This window comes from Leopardus geoffroyi, chromosome A2, assembly GCF_018350155.1.
Source record: "Leopardus geoffroyi isolate Oge1 chromosome A2, O.geoffroyi_Oge1_pat1.0, whole genome shotgun sequence".
NCBI classification, from domain to species: Eukaryota; Metazoa; Chordata; class Mammalia; order Carnivora; family Felidae; genus Leopardus; species Leopardus geoffroyi.
Genome location: NC_059331.1, coordinates 105,993,348 through 106,014,430, shown reverse-complemented (window position 1 = coordinate 106,014,430; position 21,083 = coordinate 105,993,348). Strand labels below are relative to the sequence as shown.

General features: G+C 37.0%; 1 protein-coding gene across 1 annotated transcript in view; it reads right to left on the bottom strand.

Moving 5' to 3' along the window:
- Positions 1 to 21,083, bottom strand: part of SCIN (scinderin) — an 81,880-nt gene that overhangs the window by 25,355 nt on the left and 35,442 nt on the right. The window contains exons 5-8 of the mRNA XM_045494945.1: positions 5,979 to 6,071; positions 3,047 to 3,179; positions 2,037 to 2,125; positions 979 to 1,194 (exon numbers count right to left, since the gene is read on the bottom strand). Coding sequence (XP_045350901.1) covers positions 979 to 1,194; positions 2,037 to 2,125; positions 3,047 to 3,179; positions 5,979 to 6,071 — 531 coding nt within the window. The remainder of the gene's footprint in view (positions 1 to 978; positions 1,195 to 2,036; positions 2,126 to 3,046; positions 3,180 to 5,978; positions 6,072 to 21,083) is intronic.

Genomic DNA, 21,083 nt, shown 5'->3' with positions numbered 1-21,083 from the left:
TAATGAGCCTCCAGGCTCTGAGCTGTCAGCACAGAGTCCGATGCAGGGCTTGAACTCACAGACAGTGAGATCATGACCTGAGCTGAAGTCGGACGCTTAACCGACTGAGCCACCAAGGTGCCCCTTTTTTTTAATTATTTTTAAATTTTTCTTAACGTTTATTTATTTTTGAGAGACAGAGACAGAACACAATTTGGGGGGTGGGGGTGGGGCGAGAGAGAGAGAGAGAGAGAGAGAGAGAGAGAGAGAGGATCTGAAGCAGGTCCCAGGCTCCAAGCTGTCAGCACAGAGCCTGATGCGGGGCTCCATCTCACAAACCGTGAGATCATGATCTCAGCCAAAGTCGGACCCATAACAGACTGAGCCACCCAGGCATCCCACCATTAAAATATTTTATAATAAGATGTGACATTACCCAGTTCTCATTAAGTGAAGTGACTCAAGAGTAGAGTGTGGTGACAGCTGAGTTAGGGAGAATTATTAGAGGGTTATTAGCATTTTTGTCAAAAAAAAAAAAAAAGGAGTAACATCAAACAATTTGAATGCTCTAAAAATATCTGTGATTTTAGCACATGTCCAATTTGCTTTGGGAATGCCTGTAAGCTACAAGAAAGGACAAACTAATGATATTTGGTACAGTATCACTGGACAATCCCAGTTCCAAGAGCTGGAGCGATTCTGGACCAGGAAAAGAGACGGCTGGGTTCCACGTCTCTAAGATGATAATTAGATGATCTTGCACAGGTCACCTAACTTCTTGGAATCTCAACATACGCAGTGTAAAATAGGATCGAAGGTCAGAGATCATCTCTTCCAGCTTTAAATTCCCTGACTTAATATATAGTCATGGGTCACCTTTATTCATAAATAAAATTCACATTTTACAGAGTTTGTAGTTTCCTGAAGTTACATCTCCAAGTGCACTGGCATAAATGGGCTTGGTGAAAACAAAAAACACAAGCAGAAATAGCCAAATACCTCCACTTTGCCAGAACCATCATCCACCATATTGTGCTGGGCTGCCATCTGCGGAGAACTATGTAGTTTTGAGGCATCGAAAGGAATTTGTTTTATTCGAGCCACTTTCTCGGTGACGTACACTTTCCCGAAGCCATCACTCTGATCTTTATCTCTCCAGTCCTTAAAGAACTGTTTGAAGATTGGTGTTTCCCCTCCTTCTGGAAGAACTTGAATCTAAAGTTAAAAAAAAAAAAAAAAGTAATAATTATGCAGAGGAAAATAAGAGACTGAGGAAACACATTCAACCAGGAATGGAGAAAAAAACTAAGGAAACGAAAAAGATTGTCTTGGCACCTGTGATGAGAGATGTAAACTTAGAAGCTAGGATTCTTACCGGAATGTAAGATGGAAGGTGACCAAATATGAAGGTAAAACAATCCAATGCTTTTTGTCACAACTACAGTGACTGCCACTGAATTTGGATGTGTGAAATAAGAACAAAGTTCTTTCCTATGTTACCATTATAGTCAAACACACTGGACTGTTTTTCTGCATTAGGTTTATAAGAGGTCTGTGACCTGGAAGAAACAATCTCATTGTGTTACTTGCGCTAGGATGCAAAAATGAAGAGAAAGGATGAGTCTGAAAGACTCAGAAAAGGAGGAGTAACCAGCAGGTATCTAAGCTCATTTCAGTGAGGCCAAATATTGTCTGGCTATCAGCCCACGTCTGTACAACTTGCTCTAAGGACTAACTGAAAAGTGCTCTCAGTTAACTCCACTGTGGCTGATTATCTTGACTGAAATGCTGTGGAGGAAGCAGATAGGGTCTTATTTTCATCATACAGCCCCACAGAAGGGATGATCTTCAGTTTCTGCAAAATTCCATCTTCTACAAAGTTATGGGCTTAGCTTTGTAGGCCCAACAGGATACCCTGTTGCACACATGTAAGTGAAGAGTGACTCCCATGCCTATATTACTTTGAACCAAATTCTCTCATGAGTTTTGTGGCAATATGAGGAGCTCCCATGTTCTTTTTTTTTTTTTTTTTCTAGCCAGTTCATGTCCACACATACTTGGGTATTGGTGGAATAATTCATTTGCTTTAGAAATTCTTCAGCTGTCTTCATTGCAGCCTTTCTCTCCTGGGGATTAGCATCTTTACCTAAAATGGAAGATAAATTAAAAAGACAGAATCTCGGGGCACCAGGGTGGCTCAGTTGATTAAGCATCCAACTTTTGGTTTTGGCTCAGGTCATGATCTTGCAGTTCATGGGTTTGAGCCCTGCATTGGCTCTGCTCTGACAGTGCAGAGCCTGCTTGGGATTCTCTCGCTCTCCCTCTCTCTCTGCCCCTTCCCTACTCTCATTCCCTCACTCTCTCACTCTCTCAAAATAAAAAAAAAAAAAAATAATTAAAAAAATAAAATATAGCATTAAAAAAAGAATCTCAGAGAGGAAGATATTATATGATTAATAAATACTTGCACACCAAGCAGTGAACATAATTATAATTTAAATAGAATACTGAGAATGGTAAAAATTTCCTAGTATGTTAAACATATTTAGAAATATCATAATGATCACTATTTTATATATACATACGTATGTATATAAAGATACATATATATCTTTTCATGTTTCTCTAATGCTTTCTTTAACCCCATCATTTCTGGCAAATGATACCAGTAGGAAGAAAACATGGTGTCGACGTCTGCATTTTATATGAGCTGTTTACAGGTCAAGTCTCAAAAAGATAGACTTTTTTTAAAATCAGAAAAAGGGGCACCTGGGTGGCTCAGTCAGTTGAGTGTCTGACTTCAGCTCAGGTCATGATCTCGCAATTAGAGGGTTTGAGTTCCATGTCAGGCTCCGTGCTGACAGCTCAGAGCCTGGAACCTGCTTCAGATTTTGTGTCTCCCCCTTTCTCTGCTCCTTCCCTGCTTGTGCTCTGTCTCTCTCTCTCTCTCAAAAATAAATAAATGTTAAAAAAAATAAAATAAAATCAGAAAAGATGTTTTCTTTACGCTTCTACAGAAATAGCTGTATATCTGAAGCACAGCCACAATGTCAATGGCATTTTTTACCTTTCCATACGAAAATTTGTTTTGCAGCACCGTGGTCCAAAATAAAACATTCTTCAGAAAGTAGCATTGCCATGGAGAAGGGGTTTTCTTCTGCCACCACAGTCACTCTCATGGATCCACTGGCATCTGAAACCTAATATAAAAACCATGAGCTTGTTTGTAGATAATAAAAAATGTTCTAAAATTACATTATGGTGATGGTTGTACCACTCTATAAATGTAATTAAAAACCATTGAACTGAATACCTTAAATGGGCAGGGAATGTAAATTGTATCTCAACAAAACTGTTTAAAAAAACAAAAAAAAATCCACGAGCTCAATTATACCCTAAAAGTCTTTTTAAAAGACTTTAACAAGACTAAAAGATAACCTACTGAATGGGAGAAGATATTTTTGAATGACATATCTGATAAAGGGTTAGTATTCAAAATATATAAAGAACTTCTATAACTCAACACCAAAAAACTCCAAATAATTCAATTAAAAATGGGCAGAAGACATGAACAGACATTTCTCCAATGAAGACATCCAGATGGCCAACAGACACATGAAAAGATGCTCAACATCCCTCATCATCAGGGAAATTAGTAATGGGTCACCTGGGTGGCTCAGTCGATTGGCCATCTGACTCTTGATTTCAGCTCAGTTCTTGATCTCACAATCATGTGAGATCATGAGATCAAGCCCTGCATTGGGCTCTGCACTGACAGTGTAGAGCCTGCCTGGGATTCTCTCTCTCCCTCATTCTCTGCCCCTCTCCCAATTGCTCTGTCTCTGTCTCTGTCGCTCTCTCAAAAATAAACTTAAAAAAATAAATGAATAATACTTTAAAAATGTTTTAAAAGTCTTTTGGGGTAAAAAAAAAAACACTAATAAAAAGCTAAGTTTTGACAGTGGACCTAAAGCATCAGAAAATGATAGTGATAATAATAATAGCTAAGGTTTGTTGAGATTTCTATATATTATAAGCACCAGGCCAAGAAGTTTACATGATTAGTTCCTAAACTGCATAGCAATCATTTCAACTAGGTAATAATCTTACACATTGCACACATGCAAAAGCTAAAGCTTAAACATTCATTCATTTAACATTTACTGAGCACCTACCATATGCCAAGCATTGTGCTATGGAGGCGCTGGTATATTACAGTCTAAGCTCATAGATTTTTTTTCAAATTAGGTCCTGCAATTTAAGCATACTTTGTGTAAACTGTCAAAGTAAATTTCCTCTATCACAAATACTTATTTACTTAGACTCTTGAAGTTTGGGAATAACCACAAAACATTGTGGGGTTTTTTGTTTTTTTTTTAAGGTGGAGGTGATCTTGCAAAACTGAAAGTGATATTAATGCCCAGGTTGGAAGTCCCTGTTTTTCAAAGGCCAGCTAGTAGACTGTAAGGTAATCACCTGGGCACTGGATAAATATGCACATGCCAGGGACTTCCCTAGATCAGTGGTGGGGTTTTGCAGCATTGTGGTGGGGCTTGAATTCTGGGGGTTTTTTTGTTTTTGTTTTTGTTTTTTTGGTTTTTTTTTTTGGAAGCTATCCAGGTGATTCTGCTTCCCAGCTTTGTCCTGCAATTCCAAATTAAAGTATTTTCAAAGAGACTTTGCGTTTTATATAAATGCAATACATTACAAATCCACTAGAGGGAGAAATGGCACATTTTCACATTTTAAAATATCTCTTTAGTTTATTATAATGCTGTCCAAGAGGGAGAACAGTTTTATTTGATGATGTAGCATAAAAAGTATTTGTTAAGTTGTTGAAAATGGGTTTTAGAAACAGTAATGAAAAAAAGCTGCCACGAAGTCCAGAATAACAATCTTTGTATGGCTTATATTAAAATCATCAGTATTTAGCAGAAGTGGTAACCACATTTTCCTTTGCCTTCTAGGAAGAAAAGACTCCACTTCCCCTTTACAAAATGCAAGTTATAATACACAAGTTAGTAACTTGATCTTCATTCAAAATGAGATTCTGAGCTAGAAGTTCCCTTAAAGAAGAGCAAATGTAACTCCTTCCTGTGATGCCAGATGACTACTTAGCTCTGCAGGAAGATTAACCATCTGCTCCCAATCATGTACTTGGAAAGTTATAAGGGGAGGGAACTCTTAAAGGATCCCATCTGAGCAATCTCCTCATCTGGTGCATTTGTGGCTTCTGTTGCCTTCACCAGCAATAAAATCATAAAATGATGGAGTTGGAAAGAACCTGAATAATCTTCTAATGTAATCTGTCTTTTTTTTTTTCAAGCTACGAAAACTGAGGCCCACAATGGTCATATTTTGCCCAGGGCCACCCAGGGGGTTATCACCATAGAGGTGTCATGGAACTAGGTCTCAAATGCCCAGGACAGGGCTATGTTTACTCTGCTTCCTCCCAGCTGTTTGATTTGATACCTTTTCCCTCCTGCAACAAAGAAAGTTTTTATTATGGCTAAACAGGATATTTAAAGTGACATGAGGATTTTATAATTTATCAAGACTTTATAAGTAAAAGGTTATGACACTTGGTTCTACTCCTGAAACCAATACTACACTGTATGTTAACTAACTTGAATTTAAATAAATAAATTTAAAAAAAAGAAAAAGCTTACCAAGTATTTTTATCCCATGAAGGAAACATTTTATTAAATGTCATATATCAAAACATATTGTTGCAAACTAGCACAGCAACAATATATAATTTTATTTAAGTTGTAGCAATTATTTCACTTATTATTTGGTGTTTTTAATAAAAAAAAACAAAAAGCAATAAAAAGAAGAATTTTAATAAGCATACTAGAGCAAAGAATGGATTCTACTTGCACATTTCTCTTTCAGGGCAATGATAATTATCAGCTATCCCAGAGAGTCCCTCCCAGAACAGGCCTCCTGGCTGCATCCAGTCCAGTAAAAATAATAAAACTCGCTAACAGTAAACTCACCATGTAGAGTTTAGCCATTTTCCTGTTGGTTATGTCTGCTATGGTGTCATCATCATCGTCTCCATCCCTAAGCTCTGGCTTTGTCCCTAAAACCTGGAAAACAGTGAACAGATAAAAGATAAAGACCTCTCTTTAAAGGATGCAGAGTTAAAAAAAGAAAAAAAAAAAGTAAAACTTCTTAGATTTCTAAAAACAGAGATTATAAAATATTTGCCATTAAAACGACCAGGCTCAAACATTTCTCACCAATCATATTGCATTGGCCTTTTCCCATGGATCAAATGAATCAATCGCATTAAGTAAACCAACACTGAGTTTGCTCATGATAGGAACTTCCAAGGAAATAAAATCCTACACTCGAAAGCAAAGATGTTCATATTATTGAAGACGAGCAGGAATCAATTAAAATATGAAGTCTAAATTCACTTCCATAACAATTTCTTCTTGTGACCTCTGCTTCTAGAATCAATCTATAGGATTAATTACAAAGACTTGGATCAAATTACTGTTTGAGGGTGGAGTACCATTATCATTACTGACATATTATAGGGTAGATAAAGGGCCAGTTCTTGACCACATGATACTATATTTCCTACTGTGTATTTGGCACTTAGAACAGTGTCTGGGGCATAAGAGATGTTCGATAAGTAGTTGTCAAATGAATAAATGAATGTATTTATTCTTTGCATATATAAAATAATCTAAAAATTCAAGGGCATAAAACATTTAGCAGAAGGTACATTTGAATCTGCTTTGAGTTTCTACACACTTAAAATCACAAAAAATAGGTGTATAAAGCAACTTAATTAAACCAATCAACACAAATGTCATAGAATGTTAAGGACAGGATAAAAATAAAAAATTACTCTAAGCAATGCGACTTTTATAACAACATAAACATAAATTCAAGTTTAGAACATGCAAAGGAGGTATTCACTTAGATTCAGTAATATTTCATATGCAACGAAATTCCTTACATACTGTGTTTTATATTCATTAAAAATACATTGCATGAAAATACCTAATGCCAAATACCAGGCAACAATAAAATGTACATAAATTCTAATCCTTGTTGGAGTATGGGCACTGCCTGGAGTTTAGAAATTCACTAGAGAACTTATTTTCTCTGGGAACGTGCTCATCTTTTTGTTGACACAATGATCAATAAAACACTTCAATTATTGTACATACTAAATGATTACAATACAGTTTTTAGTTTTTGTTAATAGTAGGATCAAAACAAAAATTACAACACTTGCAATCAAAGGCACTTTTTAAAAACGGCTTTAATGTGCTAGATGTTTGTACAGTTTATAAGAAAAAGAAAGGGCTCTTCAAATACCCTTTTGTGATTCTACTCCAACCAAGAGAGTGGTTTTGAACCAACAGTTTAAGTTGAGGACTTACTAATACTTGGAAGTTTCCCAGTGGGTCACGTGAGTCTGAGATTTAGAGCACACTCTAACTTTTAATTTTTAGACAACAATCCCCATATGAGCCAAGGATCTTAATTAGCTTCTCAAAGGACTGTAGCACATTTGGGAATTGAACTCACAGGATTTACCAGAAACAGGCTTAACTCCAGGGGTAGGCAGATGCTGTACATTGTCAGGTATCCTCAGGAATCATTTTAAAATTCAGTTCAATAACTAAGCATTTACCAAATACCTCACTGGGATATACAAATGAGTTTCTAACCACCTTCCTAAATCTTAAAGGCTTTACATCTTGTCTAGAAAGAGGAAAATAATTAAACATGTTCACCTTCTCAACTATGCCTTAGGTTTTCATCTTTTTTTTTTTTTTTAATTTTTTTTTTCAACGTGTATTTATTTTTGGGACAGAGAGAGACAGTGCATGAGCGGGGGAGGGGCAGAGAGAGAGGGAGACACAGAATCGAAAGGCTCCAGGCTCTGAGCCATCAGCCCAGAGCCTGACGCGGGGCTCGAACTCACAGACCGCGAGATCGTGACCTGGCTGAAGTCAGATGCCTAACCGACTGCGCCACCCAGGCACCCATAGGTTTTCATCTTTAAGGTAAACTATAAATACAGCTTTACTTTTTCTCTATAGATAGGATAATACATAAATTTGAAACACTCACAGGGATTAGCATTTAACTCATGAAATCCTTTGTGTGTGGAATAACATATATTTTGACAATTTAAAGAGGAAGGGAAACAGAGAAGACTTATCTGAAGATGTTCCTTAAAAATTTCATCTATATTGTTCTAGCCAAGACCTGTCACTCAAGCTTGGAGTCTCCCCATCCCTCCCCTTCCTTCAATCATTTTCCATAAATTTCCACTTAAGAGTATCTTCATCCTTTTACATGCCCCAAACTGAACTTAGCTTTCCACGAAACTGACCATTCTCAATTCTCAATTTGTGTCAATGAATCCCTATTCTATTTACCTGGACTTAAAATCAAGTGGTCCATTTTGAATACTTGTGGTCCTCCATTTTGAATCTCCTACCAACTTAGTCATTAAAGTCTACTTCTTTATAATAATGTTTGGAGTCACTGATTCCTGTCTCTTCCTTAATTTCCACCTTAGTGCAATCCCTCATCACCTCAGGGATAGGTTCCACCTACACCTGCCAGTTCCCTCCCGCCTTCAGGCTCACCTCATCTTTTCATTCAGACATTATCCTGTACGTACACTGGCTGGAAGGTCCCTTACTTCACTTTACTCCTAAGTTTCAAGAATGACTCCAGATAAGGGTTTATATCTTATATTTGCATCAGTGATTCTTAAAGTTCCAATATGCTAAAGCAACACTGGTAACTGGGTAACCTGATAAAATACACATTCTCAACTGCCAGCCATTAAGTCATTATGTCTGGGGTGAGGCCCAGGAATCTGCACTCCAGATGCTGCTTAATTGGCTGCTTACTGACGGCCAAAACTTCTGACTGGATTCCAAAGCCTCTTCAGACACTGGATGCTACCTACACTGCGTTATTTCTCAGTATTCTCTACCAACCCCCCTCCCCATGCTGATGTTTTCAGTGTCCCCTGTGGGAGCCACACAATTTCCTTCCCCAGGGCTTTACCAAATACTGCACATAACTTCTACCTAGGCTGACTGCGTGTGGTAGAATCAAAAGTGAGCAATTAGTCTTTGGTTGGTTCAGCTCATCATAATTAGGACAGTAATAGCTACTGCTTATTGAATATCTACTATGAGTCGCACACTGTATTAGGATCTTTGGACACATATTGTTTCGTTTTATAAGAGATTCCAGGAATGAGACACACTTATCCTCCTTTTACAGAAAAGGTCACTGATGCTCAAAGTCGTGAAGTGATTGTTTCACAGAACTATTCAGTGCTTGAGGCTTCAATTCTGTCAAAGTCCCTTTAATGCCCTAATCTCAATAATTTTTAGAATAATTAGTTGCCTACTTCCCTAAATCAAGGGAAAATAGGAAAGTCTTTGAAATGGACCAAAAGATTGTTTCCAAGGATGGTGTCGAGGGGCTCCTGCTGGTGATCTGATACCATGATGTTATTTTCTTTCCTTTTCTTTGAGTGACCTTCCAATCCAGTAAAGACTGATAGCAGCAAATGATTTTGTCCACAGAGATGCACAGGAATTTTGTCTGGTGGAGACGAAAGTAATGTCTGCCCTGTGGAAGAGGCCAGCTTTGCATTTGTCAGCAAAATCATCTCAACGGGGATCACCCATTCATTCACTTGTCTGTTCTTTGGATCCTTCTTTGAACTAATTAAAATATCTTATTGTTCTTTTAAATGAATTAAAAAAAACTCTTTGATATGGGTTATTTTATATTTGTATGAGATTCATGATTTTATTTGTTTGAAAACTATCCCTTAACACCCAGTACCCCTCTTGTCTAAACCACATGTACTGAAACCTGTTTGTCTATGTATTGCCTTTTATTGCATATTACATGTATTCAGCTAACACTTCTCAAGTGCTGCTATGTGCCATGCCAGGTTCTTTATAAATTTTGTTTACAAGACACTTACATATTACTACTTACCAGACACCAGTCTAAGACTTGTAGGTCTATCAAGTCATTTCTCCTTTATATCAACCTGTCACTGCTATTTTCCCATTTTATGCCTCAAGAAACAGATTAAGTAACTTGTCCACCGTCATGCAGCTTATGGTAAATGCCAAAGTCAGGGTTTGAACTCTGGCCCCAGAGTATGTGCTCGTAACTAGTGTGCTGTGCTGCCTCTACAGGCATTTCAAAAAGGTTGACACTTAATTGTTTAGATCTTGTCTCTGAAGATAAGTAAGAAGCTATTTCATGGCAGAAACTGCACGGGGACCACTCTCCGTTCTCTTGTTCCAGTTAGAGCCATAATAGCACATGTACCATGCAAAATACACACTAGTTATGAGGGGGATGGTTTCTGTCCTCCTCTCCCCACAGCTGTTTTCATTTCTCTCCCAAACCTCTGTCCACTACCCTTTCTTTCGATTCTGCCTATGAAGTGGGCCTTAAAGGGAAGTTCTTCCTTCACATCAGAGTGTGATGTGAGCAAACAGCCCTTAAAACAAGATAGGACAGTGTTCAACAAACAAGAAAGAGCTACCAAAGAATGTAAAATAAAACAATAGTACTCTGTTACCCATAAAATTGTCAAAGGTTAGGAAGCAGCTGACAACATCAGATGCTGGGAAAGATTCTGTATTCTACCAAGCACTCTCTGGTGAGCAGGAAAATTCTTAGGAATTTTCTAGGAAGTGCCTAGAAGTAGGTAACAAAAACCCAAGAAACAGACCAATCATTTAACCGAATAATTCTATTCTAGTGGTTTATTATAAAGAAATAATTGAAATACATACAAACAATTCAACCTAATAAATATTCATAGCAGCATTTCACATATTAAAAAAACACAAACCTCCTAGATGCCCAACACGAAAGTGATTAAACAAATTAGGCTGTATCTGTGGAATGGAAAACTATACAGACATTAACATATTATACAAACTGATGGTCAGGAAAATGTTCATAATGTTTCAAGTAAAAAATTTATATTGCAAAGCATTGTCTGCAGTCTCAAGAAAGAGTTTCTTGAGAAACTCTTGTTTCTTGTCTCAAGAAAGAGTTCTTGAGAAAGCACAGGGATACAGAAGAAAAGAAAGATTACGAAGAATTTGGTTATTTTTTCCTCAAAGATGGGACTTGGGGATATATTTCTTCTCTATTATGACTATCTACATTTGCTAAAATTTCAGTAATAAACAGGTATTTTTCTTTAGTATATGTGCTGCCGAAGCGAGCACCAGGTATTTTTCTTTAATAAAACTGTAAAAGCTTTTATTAAGCAAAAAATAATGACTTCTTTGTTCTGTATTTATTTTCTCTCCCTGTGGAATAAATAGTTGGCACTTCATTACTTCAAATGGAGTAATTATAACTTCCTTTTAACTTACAACCTACCTTAAGCTTCTACTTCAGTCCTTCTCAATCAATTCATCAAAGGATAGTAACTATTCTTGATGAATTCCTAAATGCTCTAGGTGTTTTGATCATAGAAACTTTTGTTAATGTAAAGACCTAGAATGGGCCACCAGTGGCACAGGGGCCTTAATTTTTCAACTAGGAATTAAGTGGTTCCAAAGGTCACAGGTACCATTTTTGTTATAGATGTGATACAAATAGAAAAATGGGAATACCTCTATCTTCTCCTCTCTGTTTGTATCATAATGGAAACGTTTAACAATTTAAGACATGACTTTAAGTAGAGAGGTTGGAAATTTGTGGAAATACAATTTTGTTCTATGCCTAAGCAGACCTTCTGTTCTGCTGTTCACTCCTTACCTTCAACAGGAGTTGAATCCAAAATAAATCAGAAGATATTTACATTAAATCATGGCAGCAAATATACCATCTCGCTTTAAATTCACAATCTCCTAGCTTCAGATTTCCTGGGTTCTCATGACGTGGGCCAAGACCTCCTCAGTGTCTTGTGTTTTTTCTCTATGACCCATTGTGACTTGTTCTTTTAAACATAAACAGGCCTATGTGTAAATTTGTTTTAGAAAAGAAGGACCAGGAAGTTAAGAAAAATGTTTCTATATCTTCATAATCTTTACTTAATTTTCACATTTACATCTGCCTTTGTTTATTTTGAATCTTTTAGCCAGCCCCACCTATTTAGGATATGAAATTCCAACATTTACGATCTTGCTCCCTTAGGACGTGCTTTCTCTCTCTTCTACAGAAAAGTCAGGATGTTTGGACAATGTGCAATAGTGAATATTTGGAGTGAATAGTAGGAAAAGAAGGGATAATGTGTGGTCTGGAGGAAGGACAATACCTAACTCAAGACTCTAAATCACTTTGAATGAAAATGTTCCAAGTTAGCATCAAGACCTAAAAGCATTTAACATAGAGGGTCTTCTATGTTTCTTAACTCTGATTTCAGTTTGGCAGATTAGGGAAATGAGGATGAGAGAAGTTAGGAGTTTGGCCTTTGGTCCAAGTCTTATAAATAGTAAAGCAAAGGATGCAAACCAGACTTTGGGACTCCTTCCATAGTGCTCACCACAGCAAAGGAGGCATCATGGTCTTCGTGATCACTTTAGTACAAATGGCTGTTTCTACTCTCACCAAAAATGAAGGAGGCTCTCAGGTCCTAAGGGCTAACCTTTTAATTACCCAGAAATTCTCCTGTATTATTTTCTTTCCCCAACTGGAAAAAAAAATCAATCGATTCCTAGCCTATGGTAAATACAAATAAATTATAAAGATGAAATATAGCCTAGTTGTTATGGTATATTTACTTGCTTTGTGGCATTTTATGGCTTAAGTCAGATAAATATTTGATAACAGGGAAGACAGAGATATAAAATTACAGACAATTCTGAGAAATGATGTGACCCCATTTAGCTGGCTCCACCTAATCTGATATGAGGTTCCAACATTTGCTGTTCCCAGTGATGTGTTTCTCTGCCCCTGAAATACCTTTATCCCTTTATGGAGAAATCAAATAAAAAGGGTAATTTAATATATCAAATAGTGGTTAAAGTTATTTTAAACTGAGATAAAGCATGTGAAGTACATGTTTGGATAAAAGGATAAAGTAAATTGCAAGTCTGCAAGAGATGTCTGGTTATTTAATAATCTGGGCCAGGACCGCCCAGTGGAATTTTCTGTAATTGAAATATTCTATATCTATGCTGTCCAATATGGTAGTCATTAGCTACATGCAGCTACCGAGCACCTGAAATGTGGTTAGTATGACCATGTAACTGGGTTTTTAATTTCATTTAATCTTAATTAATTTAAATCAGAACTGTAATAACCATATGTGTCAATGCTGTATTTGACAGTGTAGTTCTAGAGAAGTCAGGGAATCCTGTGGCCTTGGGGAACTCACTATGATACAGGTCTGATTCTCAGTGTTACAGTAACATCACCAGATTAGATATTAGACTTAGAAGGTCCAACTCACAAGAAAGTTAACTCGTAAGTTATAATGTAGAGAGAAAATTCACAAGTTACCATACTATAGAAACCTACTTACAAGACACTATCATGGAAAGCTAACTCACAAATTATTAAAATACATAAGCCAGAATGCCAACTGATTAAATTAGAGCAGTTGTTTTAACTGGCTACATTCTAGAACCATCTGGGTAGTTATGATAAACAGTACGAAAGTATGAATCTGAGCCCAAGGTTCTGATTGAAGCCAGGTACTGTTGCGGATTTTCAAAGCCCTCTGGGCCTGTTTCTATGGTATATTTCAAGGGTTTAGTGGCATCAGCTCTGTTAACTTGGTTCATCCATCTCAATCATCAGGACAGGTCTGCCAAGCATTCCTGATATTAAAATAGCTTCCCAGGGAACTCCTTCCCTGGACAAATTACCATGGCCTGGAAGTCAGGAAGCTGTCCTGGAGCAAATCTCAGGTAAAGATGTTTAGTCCTTCTGCCCTTTCTGGGAATCATTAAACTTTTTTTTTTTTTTTTTTTTTTTTTTTTTTTTTTTTTTTTTTGGGTAAGACCTCAAACTCATTTGGGCATTTCTACCTGATTAGTGCTTGAATAGAAACTTCCATTGTTTGCCTCTGGCATTCCTGATTTGTATGTTTCACAATGAGCATTCCCCCTTGTCTTCTTGACAATCCCTTCACCTGGCAGGCTCTGGCACTCTGAGCTGGGAGGACCCACTACTGAGTGACTCTGCGATTCTGTTTCCACACTTCAAATGGTCTGATAATTAATACCACTCATAATCATCACGATGAAATAATGTATGTGAAGTGACTGTCGCTATACTTGGCACATAGTGAGAATGCCACAAAAGTCAGATCTTGCATCCTTTATCCACCCTTATATACACTGAATCAAATTTGCCTTGGTCAAAGGGTCATTCTCTCTCTTTGGTTATGACCTTGCATACCACCACATTGATTCTTTGCGTGATGATTTTTACCACTGAACTTCTTGCTACACATCTCCCTGTGACTTACATTTATTCACTTATTACTTGTTCATGTCTTAATCTAATGATGTCACTAAGTAGTCTAGGTCTTGACAGCATACCTTTGTCAAAGTCTTACATTTTAGATTTAAAATTATAACCAGTAGATCTAAATATCACTCTTCAAGCAAAACCTAAAGAATAGTCTCCTCTGCATCAGCAAATGAATAGTTAATAATGCTGAGAAAGAAAATAAGACCTAGTAATCCTTGGTTATAAAACTGATTCTCTGATCTTCCCATGTGGTTCAATCGTACCTCCCCATTTCATTTAGTCCTGTACATATGAGCTTATTTTGGTGAGTCAGAATACATCAGTTACAGTTTGTCAGTAAGTCTTATTTGTGGAGTGTCTATGATATATCAGCACCAAAGGAAAGGGCTGTGGCTATAACGGCTAATACGTTAGCTGTGGTCCCTTGTCAGTGAGCTTTCAGCACAGGGATGCTACATAGGTTTCACCTGGCTAACCCTCACTACAGACAGCGGCTGCAGGAGCAGTCTGCAGAGAAAGATTCTGAGGTTGCTTCCAAATTTAGTGAGAAGATTTAACATGATCCACCAGTCATTTCCCTCCTGGAAAGGCAGAAGTGGCAGCACACATTCCACTTGTTTTTAACCCTAAATATATGAAAATAGCCTGTAAGGATTCTCAAATTCAGAAATGTTTAGGAAGTAAATCTAGTCCAGAGAGGATCACTTCCCTCCTCTCAAGGTTGGCTCTCTATCATAATGCCTCTGAGCTTCTCCCCTCGTAACTTATTGCTTATTTTCACCAACTTTGGAGATTATCAGAGGAAAAACTATCAGTTGGATGAAGGGTGGAATGGAGAAGAAGAAAGTGCATTTCTTCTCCAGTTTCTTCTTTTGGGGCAGACAAGGAGACAAAGAGCTACACAGGGCATCCCAGTATGATAGCATGAGCTCAATAAACCTCTAGGAGCACTGTTTTCACTGTTCCTTTTCACCACATACACATATGCACATATTGACATAAATTTATTTTGTTTTACCTCCTTCTATTCCCTTAGGAAGAGGTCAATAAATATGATTTACATATTATATTCGATCAGACTAAGTCATGTTTTATGGCAAGAGTGTTGTGAATGCTTCCTCTCTAGCTCCGTAATTCAGAAAATTTCCAAGCACTGAAATTTAACTGAGCAAACTCAAAATGGCTTTCATATACTCTGAGGTACCTGAAAAAATGTTTCCATGCTTTTTATATTACATTAAAAAATGTATTTTCTTTCCAAGAAAATGTCTACCCCAATTATCCTGTATGACCCTCCATAGTAAAGATGAAAGGTTTTATGCTGACAGTAAGAGATATGAAACAAATGTACTGAGTACAAACATTATGTTACCAAAGGTATTACTTATGATATGGAATACATAAAATAGGTATGAAAAGTGTGCGGCAGAGGCCCCTGGGTGTCTCACTGGGTTGAGAGACCGCCTCTTGATTTCAGCTCAGGTCATGATCTCACGATTTGTGTGTTTGAGCCCCATGTTGAGTTCTGTGATGAAACTTTGGAGCCTGCTTGGGATTTTCTGTCTCCCTCTTTCTCTGATCCTCTCCCTCTCTCTCTCAAACATAATAAACATTTTTTTTAAATGTGTGTGGCATAATTTTTGGAAGTTATGAAAGAACTTGGCAGCAGATGGGATTCCCATCTGTCCGTATGTTTAAGACCATTGCTCTGGGGGTGTCTGGGTGGCTCAGTCTGTTAAGCAACCAACTTTGGCTCAGATCATGATCTCGCAGTTTGTGAGTTAGAGCCCCGCATAGGGCTCTGTGCTGACAGCTCAGAGCCTGGAGCCTGCTTCGGGTTCTGTGTCTCCCCGTCTCCAACTTGTGCGCGCGCTCTCTCTCTCTCTCTCTCTCTCCCTCTCTCTCTCTAAAATAAACATTAATAAATTTTTTTTTAATAAAAAGGAAACAAAAACCATTGCTCTGCAATGAAGACTGTCTGCATGTGAGTTGCAGCTCTCCCATTCCCATTCTCACTTGGACAAGTTAGGCAGCCTCTCTATGACTTACTTCCTTCACCTGTCAAGTAAGGGTATAGAGAGATGCCCTTGGTGCTCTGCCCATCTCACTTTGGTCGACTTTGGAGGTCATTTGTAGGTGATTTCTTAAAGGTCAAAGCCTTCTGCTCTCTGTCTCATGGGATTATCTGGCCATCGAGCTGTACTGTATCCATACACAAGGCAGGATGGAATTCTGGGGAGTTAACACCCAGAGTGACCCTCAACTAATGAAGGATGGGAATTACTACCTAAATCCTACAGCCTCCTCAGCCTCCTGTGGGCTGATTCCAAAGTGTGTTCCATACAATTTCTCATAGGGTCCCTCTGGGACTAAGCCCCAGTTCCCCATAGCAGTAAACCACATACTCACAAAGTATTGCCTCACTTTACTCCTCCTTGGTGTTTCCAGGATCATCTTCAGATAACTACCTCTCCCCAAGTCCTTGTATAGAGTTGTTTTTTTGGAGAAACACAAACCAAGACAGTGGATAACAAATATATCCACTTTCTAGGGCCATTGTAAGAATTAAATGAGTTCATCCTTGTAACGCCCATAGAAGGATTGTAGGCTCTGGATGTTTGCCGTGATGGTGGCTGTTGTTACCTCCTCTGCAGCAAAAATAAATCCATCACAAATTTGTTTCTTAGATTATGGAATTTCTGTGTTAATATTAAGTAGTACTTGTATGATGGAAAGAAAAGTGCAACTTGGAAGATTAAGGAACACATAACAAAATTGAGTTTGTCCGTGAGCCACTTGCCCTTACCCCCACAGGACAACAAGATGAGAGAAATTATGCCATCACATAGCAATAAAGCTCCATGATGGTGAATATCACAAAAACAGATATTTAATTGTAGTACATTTGCTGCTTAGTTTGAAATAGTGTTTAATGTATTTGTCTTGTCCACATGCACTTTGTCAGACTTCATTAAAATCTATTTTCAGTTTTGGTTTGTTTTTTAGTTGCTGGAATTCATTGAAATCGGGCATTGATATTTCGTTTCTCCATTATGCATGGCATAGGACTTCATTTCCCAGTATATTTTGCATAGCTCTTGTTTGTTTGCATTAAGGTACTCATACATTTTAATATTTTTTAACAGTGTGTTGGTAACTCTTTCCTGATTAGTAAAATGTTATGAAATACCCAGAACTGAGGATTGTCTCTTGGTTTCCACTAAAAATATACCATATTTACGTGAACAAACCATGCTTTCCTGAAAAAGTCACTTTAAAATCCTTTCTAATATATAAATATATATATAATATAAATAATATATAAAAATTAAAAATAAACAATAAGTATATTTAAAATATATATATTATATATAATAATAAAATATAAAATATAAATAAATATATAATATATAAATAAATATAAATTATATATATGTATATATATAATGATTGGATATATATGTATATGTATATATCCACAATAATATAACTGTAGAATTGTACTGGATACCCTTGCAAACACAACAGCATTTCTAATAGCAATTACTGGTTTTTCATTTGCCCAAGGACTGCCAATATAACACAGTTCCACCAGTGTGATCCTTGGCTTTCGATAACAGGATTTAGAAACACGATTTAAATGGCTCTCCATTTTAGGGAGTTCTTTCCAATACGTGAATACATTTCCTCACAATATTAAACAAATATTCACTACAAAATAAATACTGGGGAATTATGAATTGCTGAATCTTGGAGAGTCAACTTTTAATGTCTGGACTTAGCCCATTCTTAGCACAAGATATAAGAGGAAACTGATATAAAATTAATAATACTGTGGCACCTGGTTGGCTCAGTTGGTTAAGCATCTGACTTGATTTCAGCTCAGGTCATGATCTCACAGTTCATGAGTTTGAGCCCCATATCGAGCTCTGTGCTGGCAGTACACAGCCTGCTTAAGATTCTCTCTCTCTCTCTCTCTGCCCCTCCCTACTTGCTCTCTCTCTCTCTCTCTTTCTCAAAATAAATAAAATAAACATTGGGGCGCCTGGGTGCTCACTCAGTTAAGCACAGGACTCTTAATTTCAACTCAAGTCATGATCTCATGGTTCGTGAGTTCGAGCCCCACGTGAGGCTTTGTGCTGGCACTGCAGAGCTTGCTTGAGATTCTCTCTCCCTCTCTTTTATGCCCCTCCCTGCTTTTGCTCTCAAAATAAATAAATAAACTTCAAAAAAATTTAAAAAAGTAAAATAAACATTTAAAAAATTAGTATTACTGTTAATAAATATAAATAAATAATTGAAAAACAAATTTATAAAATGAATGCCAAGGAATTATGAATCGCTGAATCTTAGAGATCTGGTTCTTTGATATCTGAGTTTGGTTCATTCTTAGCACAAGGAATAAGATGAAATTGACCTAAAACTGCTGAAAGAAAATAGTCTTACTGTTAGTTTTATAAAATTATATACTATCACTAATATTATAACAAACACGAGGAATGATATAAATAAAGAAAATGAAACCTGCCATTATAGTTCAATATTTATATTGGTTTATTGATGCAGATATAGACTTTGTAGGGGAAAGGATCTATCCTTCTATATAGCCCATCTGTCCTAGAATCACACTATCTTATTTACAGGTCCTATCACACACTAGATCCCACTTCAGCTGCAAACTAAATGAAACGTTACCTCCTTCAAAAATGATTGCCAAATAGTATTAATTTGGGTTCATTATACAAAAGTGACACCTGATCAATAAGGTCATAAGCCTTCATTTGACCTTTAATGTGACAAAGTGGAAGATTATTTGAACTATTATATTGCAGCATATGGTTAACTACATTATTGCTGTATGTCTTAATGACTCAGCTGCCCAGGTGTCCAGTGCGCTGCATTTCTTATCTTTGATCAGAATATTTCAACTTCCCACACTGGATAATTGAGTACCTAAATTAAATGAGTACCTGAATTCAATATTAGAAATCCAAATAAAAGACTCATTAAAATAAATAGCAACAATGAATGGTGCCTTGAACAGTGCCTGGCACATAGTGAACTATCAATAAATGGTAGATAAAAATAGCTATAGCAAAAAAAAAAAAATCTATAGCAACCGCAGTGTTCCTGAAAGCATTACAACTCTGCAGTATGTGCTACTTGTCACTATAATTCATATACATATGATTATATATGAATATATATGAATACATGATTATATATGAATATATATGAATATATATTCATATTCATGTGAATCCCCAGAAAATAGTTTCTCCCACTCTCTATAGCAAAATTTATTGTCAAGTTGGCTAACATACAATGTATACACTGTGTTCTTGGTTTTGGGGGTAGATTCCCATGATTCATTGCTTACATATAACACCCAGTGGTCATCCCAACAAGTGCCCTCCTCAACGCCCATCACCCATTTTGGGATTTGAGTATGTACTGAGTATCATGGCTATAATAAAAATGGAAAAAATGATTTAATTATAATGCAACAGAGAGAAGAAAAGGAAAGATTCTCATTTCAGGGTACCTCTGATAGTTTCTCTCTACTCAGGACTAAACTAGAGAGGTTGGCAAATACTTTGGATCCTGGCAAGTTAAAAATCTTTGAATGGTTAAGGCCATAAACGAGCCTCCTCTTTCCACACGGCTCTCTTAATAATATTATTTCAGGCAATGAATACTGATGAACCACCTATGTGCCAGACAATGTGCTACAAGAACGGGAAATTACAAAACATTTAAGACAATGTTCAATTTCCCAAGAATTTACAAGAAGACCCTGGAAAATAATGGAGGGATAAATAAGGAAGCTAAAGCTACTTGCACAGTACTCATGAAGTGTTGATCTGACGAAACTTTTGTCTCCTACTGTCTAAGTGTTTACTGTGTCCATTGACCAAATTATTATCTCAGGCAGCTCAAATTTCCACCCTTACAAAGTACACAGTTGTGACTAACAATGAAATCAGTAAGAAGGCAACAGAAAATAGTTTACTGAGTGATGGGTGGGGGGTGCTATTACATACCCAAAAAAAAACCTTAAGTCTTACATTTAAGGAGCTCAAAATACCCATGTTTGTTCCCAGATGCTGAAAAGCAGTGTGATTTTTATTTTTATAGTACTTTTCTATAAATCTTTAGAACCTTTAAAAAATACTATATACTCATTGTTCCAAAATGGTCATGAGGGGATTTTCAAAACAGCTCCCTATTTCTTTCTTTTTTTAATGTTTATTTATTTATTTTGAGAAAGAGAGAGAAAGGGGTGGGGGGGAGAGGGAGACAAAGAATTCCAAGCAGGCTCCACACTGTCAGCACAAAGCCTGACGTGGGGCTCGATCTCATGAACCAGGAGATCCTGACCCGAGCCAAAATCAAGAGTCAGATGCTCAACCGACTGAGCCACCCAGGCACCCCTAGCTCCCTATTTCTATTTTTGGTATCATTTGATACTATTCTACAAAGATAAATGGGGACTGATCTATCTAAACAAAGTTCATCCCCAGAAAATAGTCTGTCCCACTCTCTATATAGCAACATTTTCAAAATGATCGTGCTTAATTTAAACATACAATATTTTAGTTAAAAGATTGAATTGTGATCCCATGGAAATT